The sequence below is a fragment of the Diadema antillarum genome, unplaced genomic scaffold, assembly GCF_040938485.1.
Source record: "Diadema antillarum isolate AM-2024a unplaced genomic scaffold, OU_Dant_1.0 seq00001284_RagTag, whole genome shotgun sequence".
Classification (NCBI taxonomy): Eukaryota; Metazoa; Echinodermata; class Echinoidea; order Diadematoida; family Diadematidae; genus Diadema; species Diadema antillarum.
In genome coordinates, this window is record NW_027272063.1 from 92,697 (window position 1) to 107,266 (window position 14,570).

General features: G+C 39.5%; 1 protein-coding gene and 1 non-coding gene across 2 annotated transcripts in view; both read right to left on the bottom strand.

The window, feature by feature from the left end:
- The window catches only part of LOC139707921 (ankyrin repeat domain-containing protein 17-like), a 46,501-nt gene extending 35,348 nt beyond the window's left edge, over positions 1 to 11,153 (bottom strand). Inside the window, exons 1-3 of the mRNA XM_071619915.1 lie at positions 10,843 to 11,153; positions 9,159 to 9,306; positions 8,550 to 8,709 (exon numbers count right to left, since the gene is read on the bottom strand). Of these exons, the coding sequence (XP_071476016.1) occupies positions 8,550 to 8,709; positions 9,159 to 9,306; positions 10,843 to 11,058 (524 nt within the window). The 5' untranslated portion in view covers positions 11,059 to 11,153. The remainder of the gene's footprint in view (positions 1 to 8,549; positions 8,710 to 9,158; positions 9,307 to 10,842) is intronic.
- A 314-nt stretch (positions 11,154 to 11,467) lies between these two features.
- Trnat-ugu (transfer RNA threonine (anticodon UGU)) lies at positions 11,468 to 11,540 on the bottom strand. The gene has a single exon. It is a non-coding gene; the product is annotated as a tRNA-Thr (tRNA).
- Between the last annotated feature and the right edge of the window lie 3,030 nt (positions 11,541 to 14,570).

The window sequence follows — 14,570 nt, forward strand, 5'->3', positions numbered from 1 at the left end:
AACGTACAGTTGTACATTTAATGAGTCTACGCCGAATGGTAGAGATTGGTAGGTTTGTAACATGCCACCTGTATACGGATCAATCCACAGTGCGAACGATGGAAATTTTAATCTGATTAGCAGCTCAGATAATATGCAGAAGTATGATAACCAGGCGCACACCAGATTTTAGAATATGTCCTGCGTGACTCCCAAATGTATCTGTTTCACTTGTTTGTGTTTTTTTCCTCTCTCTTTCTCTCAGGTAGTTAAAGTGATTTCCTCATTCTGGATGGACAATCCATACCTAGAAAGCCATTCAACGACACAATTCAGTGAGTTAAACAGTACAAACTGTGTTGCAGTCTGTCTGAAACTGCTCTCATCTGGCATTGAGGTAATACCTACCTACTTATAAATATAATGGAATTCATATAAATCTTTCACATGTATCAAAGACATTTCCCTATTTTATGAATCACAAAGCTAGTTTGTGAATTCCATGCCCCTTTGCAGATGCCTGTTACTGTCCCTTACTGTCAAATCTTCAAAATTTCTAATCCAACACAAGTGTTCATTTTCATCAAGCACTGTGTATATCACAGCATATAAAAATATTTCTTTTTCATGCTCACTTCATCATCATAGTGGCAAAAACTTCACTCACGAAGCTGAAATTTGTATCTTCTCCATCTTTAAACAAAAAAGGGCTTCTAATGCTGAGCACAACACTCACTCCAAAACACCCTCACAGCTCTACTGTGGGTCGCCCACACGGTTGACAGACCGTGCTGAAGGGGGGAGGGAGGAGGGAGGAGTGTTCCCACACTCAGTGGTCGGTTCCCAGCACACTTCCTCCCACCCTGTTGGCCATCTGCCTTTGGCCCTCCCGAAAGCACCTGCTCCAAAGATGTGTAATGAACAGCTACATGACTGTCCTCGCATATCATTCCCATGGTATAGTGCACATAAAGACGTTTACTGTGGCGGACTATGCATCAGGTTGGAGACTTAAACTCTATGGTGACTTTACGTCCATATTAATAGCATACAATGTAATTACCCTCATGAAGAGCTATTGTAATACAAGTATACAGGTGTAGTTTTGCTTGAAAGCAGCACAATATGACCATGTACAATACCAATGTAAGCAGGAAACTGGGACCCCGTTTACAGTGCGGGGCTGGGCCGAGCCGCGGCCAAGCCCAGCAATTTTGTCCGTTTTCACTGCCGGTCTCGGCCGCGCTTTTAATTCAAATCTTTCAATATTTTGTCGTAGTGACGCTCTGCTTGTAAACAAACGCAATTTGGTATAGTCTGGTTTTCAGACCCTTTGCCAATGTAGCAACTGGATTCCGTGGCAACGAAGTTGCCGTTCGGGCAAAGGCCTTTGCCGAAGGAAAAATCCTTTACAGGACAAAACAACCTTAAACTATACTAGTTTTCAACATTGAGGGGGTTAATATCCTGAATAACAAAATAGTACGGGCAGAGGGTTTGGAAGCCAAACTAAAATTGGCAGCGCATTTGGCCCAGTTTGCGTTTACACCGAGAAAAGGCCGGGCTCGGCCGCAGCCGAGTCGCGGCCGAGACCACCCTCAGAGCGAGGCCAAATGCGAGGCCAATTTTGGCCCCGCATTTGGCCTTTTGCGCGTTTACACTGAAGCGGGGCTGGGCCGAGCCGAGGCCGAGCCACGGCCGAGCCTCGCACTGTAAACGGGGTCTAATGCAGGTAAAACCAGTTCTGAGAACACCTATACATGTATCTGTTTGCCATTCATTTAACTGTTCCTTGGCATGAAAGAAATTTCTTGGTCACACGACTGGCAGAGCATTGTTTTGCACCGCATTCCTCATTTGCTGTGCACACTGACAAATAAAAATCATAAATTCTTGGAAGAAACATAAAGTCTATAACTTTTTCTTACACACATCACAGACTTCAAATTCTGACATGCATTCTGGGACAGAGTAATCATTCTATTCCCTCGGATCAGAGCATATGACCCATCAGCAAGCCATGCTTTCCTGACAACACCTGCAGTACACTTTCAGCACAAGATGCAAGAGGAGATTCCAAGCAAAATAAAGTAAGGAAGACTGGGCAACAGAAATTTGACATTTGTTGGATCTGTCATAAGACACTGTACATCCTATTCTGTTTTATTTTGTCATGATCCATAAGAAAAGTGCCTTGGGCATTCTTACATCTTACAAAAACAAAAAACAAAAAAAACAGACCATGATTTATTTCTCCAGGCACAAGTGAACATGCACATTCTCAAAACTTTGCTGAAACATTGACAATTTTGACAATGCTATTTCCCAGCCTATTTCTGAAAATAATTTCCAGCAAATCATTTGATAGTTGGGAGGGCATCAAAGTAAAGATGACTACCTTGAAAGCTTTTTTTTTCCACAGTGTCACATATATTTTTATCGTCCCGTCTTCAAGCAACAAACGATAAGCATAATAACACATTTCCAAATTGAATACAAACTGCAACAACAAGGTCACAGACAAAAATACAATTCAGTCACTGAACAAAATCATCATTCCATTTCAAGTTAGATCATCATTTGAAGTCTATTTATGTGTTTTTCCCCCACTAGCTCCCACCATAATTCCTTGTTTCATCCTTAACACAGCAGGCCTTTCATTTGAAAAGAGGACTGGGATATTGAGTCAACAGCCAAACATAAAATTTCAAGGAAAAACTAAGACATTCAGAGAAAAATTATGAAAATCAGCATGTAGTTCCAGATTCTTATTTTGAGAATAGTCAAGAACACATAAAATGACTCTACTATTTTTCCCTATACAATTGCAGCTAACTGGAAGTATATACTGTATAGCACATGTGTTTATCCTTACCAGATTTTTATAAAGGTATTGGATCTTAAAGTAACCATCACTGTTTTTGCATTGCCCAGACCAGATCTTATGTTGACTGTTACAAAGTCCTTCAAATTTGTCAGAATAAAATTCTTCCTTGTATTTGGATTTAAAAAAAAAAAAAAAAATCATGGGCATGTTGTGGTATGCTTGTTATTCCTATAAGAAGTATATTATTTGAAATTATAATTTACTTAGAAGAAAATGCAAGCTACGATTAAAGAGTCAAAGAGATGTTGTATGAGAACAGAGCATTATACAAATACATCTAATATCAAGGCTATATTTTCTCAATATGGAACTCATTAATAACAAGGTCATATTCCATTGTGTAACATCAAATTTAAATAAAAAGGCAAAAATACATGAAAGTTTCTTAAGCTCCCATCTTTCCTGAGATATTTAAAGTCTGTCTTTTTTCAGATTCTATAATGAACAAGGAAAAGTAGAAATTACGCGGTGCGTAATGTCCCTGCCGGAAGTAGCATTTAGTAGTAAAATGTACAATATAGGTAAAAACTCAAGGTCAAAGGTCAAAGAAGTCAAAGGTCAAAACTATGTGCAGAAGTTTTGAAGCCCTCACCTAGTGCCATCACATAAAGCAAACGGAAGTGAAATCGGGTTAGAAATGGCAAAGGAGTAGCATTTTGTAGCCAATGTACAATAAAGGTCAAAAATCACGGTCAAAGGTCAAAGAAGTCAAAGGTCGCAATTCTGTGTAGAAGTTTTGAAGCCCTCACCTAGTGCCATCACATAAAGCAAACGGAATCGAAATCGGGTTAGAAATGGCGAAGGAGTAGCATTTTGTAGCAAAATGTACAATACAGGTCAAAAATCAAGGTCAAAGGTCACAATTCTGTGTACAAGTTTTGAAGCCCTCACCTAGTGCCATCGTATAAAGCAAACGGAATCGAAATCGGGTTAGAAATGGCGAAGGAGTAGCATTTTGTAGCCAATGTACAATATAGGTCAAAAATCAAGGTCAAAGGTCAAAGAAGTCAAAGGTCAAAATTCTGTGTAGAAGTTTTGAAGCCCTCACCTAGTGCCATCACATAAAGCAAACGGAAGTGAAATCGGGTTAGAAATGGCGAAGGAGTAGCATTTTGTAGCAAAATGTACAATACAGGTCAAAAATCAAGGTCAAAGGTCAAAGAAGTCAAAGGTCAAAATTCTGTGTAAAAGTTTTGAAGCCCTCACCTAGTGCCATCACATAAAGCAAACGGAATCGAAATCGGGTTAGAAATGGCGAAGAAGTAGCATTTTGTAGCCAATGTCCAATATAGGTCAAAAATCAAGGTCAAAGGTCAAAATTCTGTGTAGAAGTTTTGAAGCCCTCACCTAGTGCCATCACATAAAGCAAACGGAATCAAAATCCGGTTAGAAATGGCGAAGGAGTAGCATTTTGTAGCCAATGTACAATATAGGTCAAAAATCAAGGTCAAAGGTCAAAGAAGTTAAAGGTCAAAATTCTGTGTAGAAGTTTTGAAGTTCTCAACTAGTGCCATCACTTAAAGCAAACGGAATCAAAATCGGGTTAGAAATGGCGGAGTAGCATTTTGAAGCAAAATGTATGATATAGGTTAAAGGTCAAGGTCAAAGGTCACAGCTGAAATTCTGTGTAGAAGTTCCAAAGCTCCCATGTAGTGCTATCATATAAAGCAAACAGAATCAAAATCAGCTCATAAATGACAGAGAAGTAGCAAATTGAACATTTTCATCACACACGGACGCACACACAGACAGACGAACGGACACACGGACACACACACGTATGGAGCCCGTTTCATAGTCCCCTGCTTGAACTCGTTCGGCGGGGACAACAAATTATTCAAATCTGATGCTATGTGGTTGCTTGCGCAGTGTTCCATACATTCTGTACTGCACTGTCACTTTTTTCCCTCTTGGGGACCCATGAAAAGGAAACCTCAGGACTTGTAGGGAGGATTGAACAGTGGTATGGACTTTTCCCACAAATCAGAATGGACATTAAAGTCATCATGTTCACTTTTATCCAATACTAGCGAGCTTTACATCTGCGACACGAACACTAAGACAATGCAGCTTCCTAGGTTAGACAATGGAAACAGCTGTCTCATGCATATGCAGAATACCATTTTTGGCCTAATTTGTGGCACCTTAGCATTCCTGTCCTTCTTACTAACCGCAGGTTAAGTAATTCTAATGGTGGCCAACCACAATGCCTGACAAAGTCTTGGTTATGAAGCTTGATCTCATACACAAAATGTTGTAGTTCCTTGCATTTCCTTGTGATTTCTAAAATATCCTTGTAGCTTGAACCAGTGTGAACTGTGACATGCTCTTTCCCATATCTACCCATACACTGTTGTTGTTGGTGGGGTTTTTTTATAGAATTTTTCCCAATACATCAGACAGGGCTGGTATAGGTCACAACATCTGAAGCTTTTGTTATTCAGCGGCACTTGAAAAACAAATTAGGGTATTTTTCATGTTATGAAAGAAGATGTATTGGAGCTTCCACCTTTCATCAGAGTGTCATGCCTTCCCATTAAAAAAAAAAAAAAAAATGCGTTTTCAGCATTCCAGGTAATACAGCGTAGTCCAAGTATCCTCGCATTACTTATTTGATCTAATGCAAGGGGCAGAAAAAAACTCTTAAAAACATCCTGCTAAGCATTTGGTTTTTCCTCCGAGCACACATTTTCATTTAACCTTACACTCGGAGTTCAGCTCCGTCCTGTAAATTCATACTATTGACAAACCGGATAATGACAGATCTGAATTGGATCACAAGTTCCAATGCAAAGTCTAAAGATGTAATCAATTAATTACTGCGTTCGGCAACAGCTACGAGAAAGATCAGGTAATTGCTACAGTGAAAAGGCACACACATCCATTACTGTAAATTGCTTCAGGCTATACATGTAGAATTGCTCATATAATCACAACCTGGTTAGAGTGCCACAAACTCTGAACACATTGTGTGTCATACCTCACTCAACACAAGCAAAACTTTGTAGATTAACACAAACACACCTATCACACTAACTGAATGTACACACAAACAATAAATTAATGACCAACACACCAAGCAATGTTAATCACATTGCTTTCAGTTCCACTTGTTCGTTCTTAATTTTGCTGACAGCCATCATCACATCCTGTGAATGGAAAACTTGCAATATAATGTTACAAAACCATACTCTTTCCACACGAGTTTTAATGTTAGTATGAAACCATGGCGAACCCAACATATGTCTAAAATCTTCAACCGCTGGTCATTGGAACATAAGTATGACAGAGATATGAATAGCTAAGATGTTACACCTAAAACTTTGTAGTAGTAGTTCCTTACAGTGGTTACCAATATACATTGTACTAGGTGTGGTCAAAATACACAAAACTACAGTTTCACCATCTGGTATTTTGCTTCATGTAGTTTGGGCAGTGTGACCGCAAACTTCTTGAGAAGTTACCAACGAAACTTCCCACAAAACTTTCTGCATGCACTTGGGAAGTTTATCACTTCTCATGATATTATGCATAGTTTTGTGTTGTGTGACTGCGAAGGCTGAAACTTCACTAAGTTTGTCACCTGATTAGATCCATTTCATGTTGTTTACGCACATTGTGCATTTTTTTCACATGATGTGGCACATTTGTGTCTTTTTATATTCAAAAAAGAGGGCATGCGTATTTTGCCCATGTGGAATGTGCGTGCTTCAGCACAAAAAAAAAAAAAAAAGTAGTTTTGCATCAATGAAACCATGCATACTTTTGTGGTGGTGTGACCGCTCGCTCAAATTTCTAGAAGTTATAAGGAGGAAAACTTTGTGCAGTTTCACGTAGTGTGACTGCAGCTACTGTGACTAACCGTAGCAGCAATCACACAGAAGAGTCTGCGAACTGTGTTACAAGGACTTGGTGACTGTCCTTCAAAAGTTTTGACAAACCAACCTCCACCCACTCCAACATAAACACAGAGCCCTTATGGCAGATGAGCTACTGACCAACAAGTTGATAATCAATGCTGACTTCTGGAAGCGTTGCCATTTAGTGTCTTACTGAATAAATTGTCATCCCGTCTTTATTCTACTCACACAATCTCCAATCAATTCAAAGGACCACATGTTCACAGATTTGACCGCAAAAGGAAACTCATGGAAATCTTTGTCCTTGTGACTGGATCGAGTGGTCAAATTATATAATTTCAACTGGTGTGATACTTGATTCTGCATCCCTGTATGCTATCACAATTGCCTCAGATGCAAAGTTGCTATCATAGGAATAAGTTATCCTGGCTGTTTCAATGTGGAAGAGGGGTATACCCTGTCACAACAAACCAACTGCCAGCAGTTGTAAATTCATTTTTGTAATTCTGGTAGCTATACAGCCCAGTGCCATCCCCTGGATTGGCAACTGACCTAAACTAGGATCTGATAAAAATTTCGGGTTATGGTCAGCAGGGTTTATCATGGTTTACTGTAAAACATGATATTTTCGCAGCATAAAATCTTCGCGAATTGGAGCCGACAGACTTTTTCCCAGCATGAAATTTTCGCAAGTTGTCTCTATCATTCAATGCATATAGTGTAGACAAGAACTTCCCCATGTATTTTAATTTCGCGGATCTTGGCTCTCATGAAATTCGCGAAATTAAAATGCACGCAAAATTCCTCGTTTTACAGTATACCATTACAAGGTTGTACCCCTTCTTCAACTGAGGAGCAAGAAATCAACTGCATTGGTGGTGCTTGGTATGGATACATCGCTTTTTGTGTGCATGAGTGCATGTGTGTGTATGGATGTGGGGGGGGGGGTTGTGTGTGTATGTATGTGTGTGGGGGGGGGTTGTGTGTGTGTGTGTGTGTGTGTGTGTGACTGATTGTATGTCCATACTTTCCATTCTGCTTTTATATGTCCATACTTTCCATTCTGCTTTTGTATGTCCATACTTCCATTCAATATTTGTCTGCCCATACTTTTCATTCTGTGTTAGTACACGTATGTTTTCCCTTTGGCAATGACATACCATGTTTTCTTCAGTCTGGAGTACCTCTACAAGGAAAAAGTACAAATGATAGACCAAAGTATACAGTACAATGTCTACCAACAAGGCACCTAAGCAGCAAGTCAATCTTTAAAATTAAGTGATTGTTTTCCAGCACAGTAATTCTTCACCTAGCAGGAATGATTGAATTCATATGCATTATGTGGCATGCAATAAAATTTTACAGCCTTGAATGGCCCAGCCAAACTTCCCCCTGATATTGTCAGATATGGTAAAAAATTGAGATCAAACCTTTGCAATAATCACACACACACATCAGACTGATAATTATGAATCAAAACACTTTTGGCACAAGTGCCTGGTGCAGAGGTGTGTAAGATACTCCATGGATATTCAGGACATAAAATGACTTTTGCAGCATTAGCACTTTGAATAAACTATTCAACAAAGTTCTTGTCAGGTCTTGTCTGCCATGTAATTCCTTTGAGTGTGGAGCTCATTTCTTTGACCACAAGACATAATTGATACACAGCATTCCTTATCATTCCATTTTAAAATAACTATCCCCTTCTAGCAAGGCGTACACTGCTACTCTGGCATCTCCCACATGACAGCTACTTAATTTGCTCTCCCCCCCCCCCCCCACCATACCCCCCTCCCATCACCCCACCCCACCCAGCTTACCCATCTGCATGTTGAGCAGAGAGAGCAGCATTCTCCTTGATGCCATAGAGGGCAGCCTCTGCCTGATCCAACGCTGAACTGACTGATGAAGTCAGCCGACCAAGGATTTCAGGATCATAAGCATCCATTTTGCCTTCAAATGGTCCAAGTTTGTCAATGCCTGTACAGAAAGAGCATTAGCCACAAAGACATACACTTCAAAGGCCCAGCAAAGTTAAGACAAAAGTGTTTTTCAAAAGGACATGCCTATACCGCTATACATCTACAAGCTATCGATGCAATTAAATATTGAATATACTCATCAAGATCAATGGAAATATAATTATCAATATTTTACTATTGTATGTTATCATAAATTCATTCAAAGGACCACTACAGAAGCCCTAAAATACTCTGAGCAATCTACAACAAACTAAGTGCTTTAAGTCCCCTCCAGAAATACTGCCCTGCCTAAGCAGGCAAAACTGCTACTGCCTGTATACTCGTGTTCACTCACTGCTCCACATCAGCAGTAATATTACACGCTACAATAATAGTCTGCAACTTGTTTTTGAGTGCATTTCTACCTGGCAAGAGTATATACTAGTATATATTTTTCAAAACAAATACCTGCAGCATCAAGAAAGGCTTCAAGGGTGTCAGGATCCACAGCCCTCAGGTCAGGATGGCCCTGGCTGTCTAGCCTCAGCAACTTGGATGCCATCTCGATGGTGGGTCCGTTCTCCAGCTCCTCCTGATCCAAGATGAAAGATTCAACCTGAGACATTGTACATGCAGGACAGGCAGACATTTAGCAACAAGTTTTGTCATTCACACATTTACATTAAAAAAAGGCTTTGAATTCTATCTATATGACATCAAAAACTGAATATGATAAACTAAGAACTATAAACACACACAATAAGCTGCACAACAGTCAGGTTTACCGTTGATCTACTTCATTCAAACAATGTTGCAGACTACAGTAAATATCTGTACAAACATACAGGGACAAAGAAAATGGCTGCCACTTCATGTGATGTTGTGGTTTTTAAAAAAAAAGACAATTATCATGCAGATAGTGAAAATAAACAAATTTATAAAAATGTTAATGATATAGCCATAATGTGCCCCACACAAGGTTCAGTTTGAGACATCTTTTATGATGGAGCTGTGTTGATTCCAAATAAAGACACCCCTTGGCACAGTTCCAAACAGCTGCCATGAGTGAAAAGGGAGATGAGTCTGTTAAATTAATGCATTTTCCCCTCAACTAGTCACACTACTAGCTGGAGTGGAATATGTGTATAGGGAAGAACCTAAAGTCCATTGCACCTTTAAACTAAGGCACCACCATTTAACAATTTCTAAAGTCACCAGTCACGTTTGATGTTTCCATATCCACTTGCTACATGAACTGTATCCTACCTTGTTCAATTCCCTCTGGTATTGTTTCCAAACCAGAAAATTCCTCTCTACTTTACAGTGTTATACATTATTTGTGACTTATCAAAATAAAAAATACTTTGCTCAAGCACACAAGCAATAAAACAAAAGAGATCTACACTTTTGGTTGTTTTAATAGTAGCGTTAGGATCCACCCTTGGAGGGGCAGCATCCACTGGAATGAATTGAAAGCTGTTCAGCAGTGGCGGTAACATAACAGTGGCTTGTGATAGATTCAATGGAGCAAGTTCCACCTTGCCCAAGATAGCCTGGTATTATTACATGCACTTCTCTAGTCTATGTCAATAAACAGTATAACAGTTCAGTTTGCGACACACATCTATCCTTACTATTGGACACCCAAGACCTTTTCAAAATTTCAGTCTGTGAAACAAAAGACAAGTGTCAGTGTCAGAGACACTGTCACTGTGTAGGTGCTTCTGTTTGGTGCATTTTTCTTCTTTTTTGTGGCAAGACAAATGACACAATGATTTAATAACTGCCCATATTTATTGATATCAGCACTAGAAGTATTACATTTTGACACATGTTAACTTAGCTTGCGTAGTGTAGGGGAGAGACTGTCACGGAATTTATGGGCACGCACATGCCATTCCCCCAACAAATGCACAACCACAATACTCCTAACCCGCGTATGTATAGCGTTCAAATGGCCACCACTGCACTGCGGCTGCCGCATACACACGCACACATCACTGCTACTGCACTGTACTGGACCCGAGATGGTTCACGAGGCGTGAACCGATCAAAGATTTTGCATGCCATATTTCCACTTTTACGTTCCCAAGAATACCCTCCAATGACATCATTACATTTTATACATATCACATTCATGTTATCGACTTACCTCGGACACTTCACCCTCTTCACTTCCCGATAATTCCGCCATTAAATCTTGTTGAAGTGAGGCAAGGAGCTGAACCTTTTCTATTGCCGAATTCGTATTTGCGTGTGACTTTGGCACGTTAATATTACTCACAGTTTTTCCTTCTTTTCTGGAGACTGTCGTCTTTTTCTGCCCACCATTCTGCATTTTCTGCTCGATTGATCGTTCCACTTGCATACATGAAAACCATAAATGTAGATTTTGACGTTTTCTACAATAAATTCAAATTTTTAACGTGGACTCAATGACCCACACGTCGCCCGCCTGGACATTTGTCGGCCATCTTTCGTGCTATCGTATCGGCGTGTAGATTCCCGGATGTTAGTGTTTGATTATGTGTGCATGCATGCCATGTCTGCTGTGTGGTGCGTGTTTTGCGACGAATGTGTACGAACGAATGAAGTCTCGTTTCATGATTGATATTTCATCCGTCGCATATTGCACTTAGTGAGTTGCAAATCATTTTAAGAAAGGTCTTCTTTCAATTATTTCTTTCAAAAGGTTTAAAGAAGGTAAAAGCTAGTAAGAGAGGGAAAAAAGAAGAAGAAGAAGAAGAAAAAAAAAAAAAAAAGCAAAAAATTATGTTAGCCACCAGTGAGATTTGAACTCACGACCCCTGGTTTACAAGACCAGTGCTCTAACCACTGAGCTATAGCGGCATTCGCTGCTTCAGCGGTGGTATTTTGGAAATATATATCTTTGAGTTTTTTTTTTTCATTACGTAGTACATGTATTACTGTACACACATGCAGTTCAACAGTGGCATGAGGTCATTACATCAGTATCAAGTCAGAAAAATAACAGATTCTTGATAATTCACTTCTTTATCCCGCTTTGCCCCCTTTTGCCTTCTTCCTATCCTTCTTCTTTCTTCTGCTTCTTCTTTTTTTTTCTTCTTCTTCGATCTTCTTCTTCTTCTTCTTCTTCTTCTTCTTCTTCTTCTTTATCTGCCTGCTTATCAACCATATTAATCACAATTATTACAACCATCACTTTTCTACTTTCTCTATTATTAATTTTTGACTGTCCAGTGCGTTGTCATGAGCAACAGTTATGAAACAAATGCAACAAATTTGAATTAATTCAATTTCATTTAATCTAGTTCACTCGATTTAATTCAACAGACAACACTAGAGTTTTAGAGTGTGAAATTTCCTGTCAAAGGAAAACAAATCACTGTTTTGGCATACATCATGCTGTGACGATTTTATGAAGGGATTGCCCAAAAGGTAAATACTGAATTGAGCATTTTTGTTCAGAAGGGGGTTGGGGAGGGGTAATTGGCCGGAGGAGGTTGAGAGTACGTTGTAGGACCACCCCATCCACACCCGCATCACCACCAACATCATCACACTTCTTTTGTTCACAAGAAAATAAAGGAAAATGTCACACACACAAAAAAAACCCACTAAAACCATGTGGACTTAAAGGTTATAGTTAGGGGTAGGACTAAAATTGAACCTTGACCCCACCCCGCGCGCAACCCCCCCCCCCAAAAAAAAAAAAGAAATATTGCGCTAATTATCACCCGTGGTAGAAAGGAGTAACCATCTTGTAGTATAATTATGTACACCGTGTTTAACGGTGACCCGATGGCCCGGGGCCACTAAAATATGTTTGTCGGGCCATTAAAATTCCAAATAAGTTATCATAATTCTGGTGGCTCGATCCAGGGACGAATCCAGGAATTCTGTAAAAGGGATGGGGCGTCTTTACAAAAGTAAAGGGAGCGCATGCGCCCCCATTTTTTCTTTTTAACAAAAATCAAAGGGGCGCGCCCGGTGGCTCCCCCCCCCCCCGATTCGTTTTTGATTTGTTATGTTTTGTTTTGTTGTTTTTTTTTTAAGGTAGGAAGGCCGCAAGGGTCGATATACAATGTACCCTCTCCCCCGCCCCGCTTTGAGTGAAATTCTCGGAGAGTCATGGGTTTTGTGATCTATTTTGTTATCATTTTTCCTACTTTTGTTTACATTTCCTTTTCTAAGAGCCAAAATAAATGAGGAAGGCGTGTATAGGGAGGTAGGTCCCTATACCCACTCCCCCAGTCCGCCGTTCTTACAATGTACTAGCAGAAGTATTAGTAACTGTTAAAACGATCAATGCCATCAGCAGCATCATCATGGTTCATACGTTGTTTTGGGGCATAACAAAACCAAACGGAAGTTCTATTTTTTTTTCCTGTAAATAAAGTGCGTGTGTAGTTTGATCGGGGAAAACAAAAACAAAAAGACCTCTTGGTTATGACCTTGTATCCACTCTGAATCAATATCTAGTTGTTTGTGGTGATTAAAGGCGATTAGCAACTTGCACTGAAACTCAATATCCTTCGATGTAAGGCCTAACAGCAATCATCTCTGGCGTTCATTTATCAATATCACTCTAAAAATTGCGGGGTTGGATTTTGCGGGGTCAAAATAATTTGACCCCGTTCGGGGTTGTTTCGTCTGATAAAATTTTCGATCGATTCACTAGTGACCAGAAAAAACGGGGTTATTGCGACCCCGCAAAATCTCTGGTCGAATATTCGGATATTGATAAACAGGGTCACAATGCTTGCGAATCTAATTGCAGTTAGGAAGTAACAAGATGATAAAAAGTACAACATACCCTTACAAAAAAAAATTGTATGGTACATGTATGGTATGGCTCTATGGTGTATGGTAAATCTATGGTACAACTCTATGGTAGATGATTGCTCTATGGTATACCATATAGTGTAAATATATGGTGGGAATATTGCATATATGGTACATCTGTATGGTAGATGCTTGTTCTATGGTATACCATATGGTGTAGATACATGGTGAGTAGACTGCATATGGTACATCTCTATGGTAGATGCATGTTCTATGGTATACCACATGGTGCAAATTTATGGTGAATAAAGTGCATATGGTACATCTGTATGGTAGATGCTTGTTCTATGGTATACCATATGGTGTAGATACAAGGTGAGTAGACTGCATATGGTACATCTCTATGGTAGATGCATGTTCTATGGTATACCACATGGTGCAAATTTATGGTGAATAAAGTGCATATGGTACATCTGTATGGTAGATATGCATTCTATGGTACACCATATGGTGTAGATACAAGGTGAGTAGACTGCATATGGTACATCTGTATGGTAGATATGCGTTCTATGGTACACCATATGGTGTAGATACAAGGTGAGTAGACTGCATATGGTACATATCTATGGTAGATGCATGTTCTATGGTATACCACATGGTGCAAATTTATGGTGAATAAAGTGTATATGGTACATCTGTATGGTAGATATGCGTTCTATGGTACACCATATGGTGTAGATACAAGGTGAGTAGACTGCATATGGTACATCTCTATGGTAGATGCATGTTCTATGGTATACCACATGGTGCAAATTTACGATGAATAAAGTGCATATGGTACATCTGTATGGTAGATATGCGTTCTATGGTATACCAAATGGTGTAAATATATGGCGAGCAGATTTATGGATATGGTACATCTCTATGGTAGATGCGTGTCTTATGGTATACTACATGGTGTAAATATATAGTGAGTAGAATGAATATCGTAGATGCTTGTTCTATGGTATACCACATGGTGTAAATTTATAGTGTATCATAGAATGCATATATATATGGTATATTTGTATGGTAGATGCTTGTTCTATGGTATACCACATTGTGTAAATGATG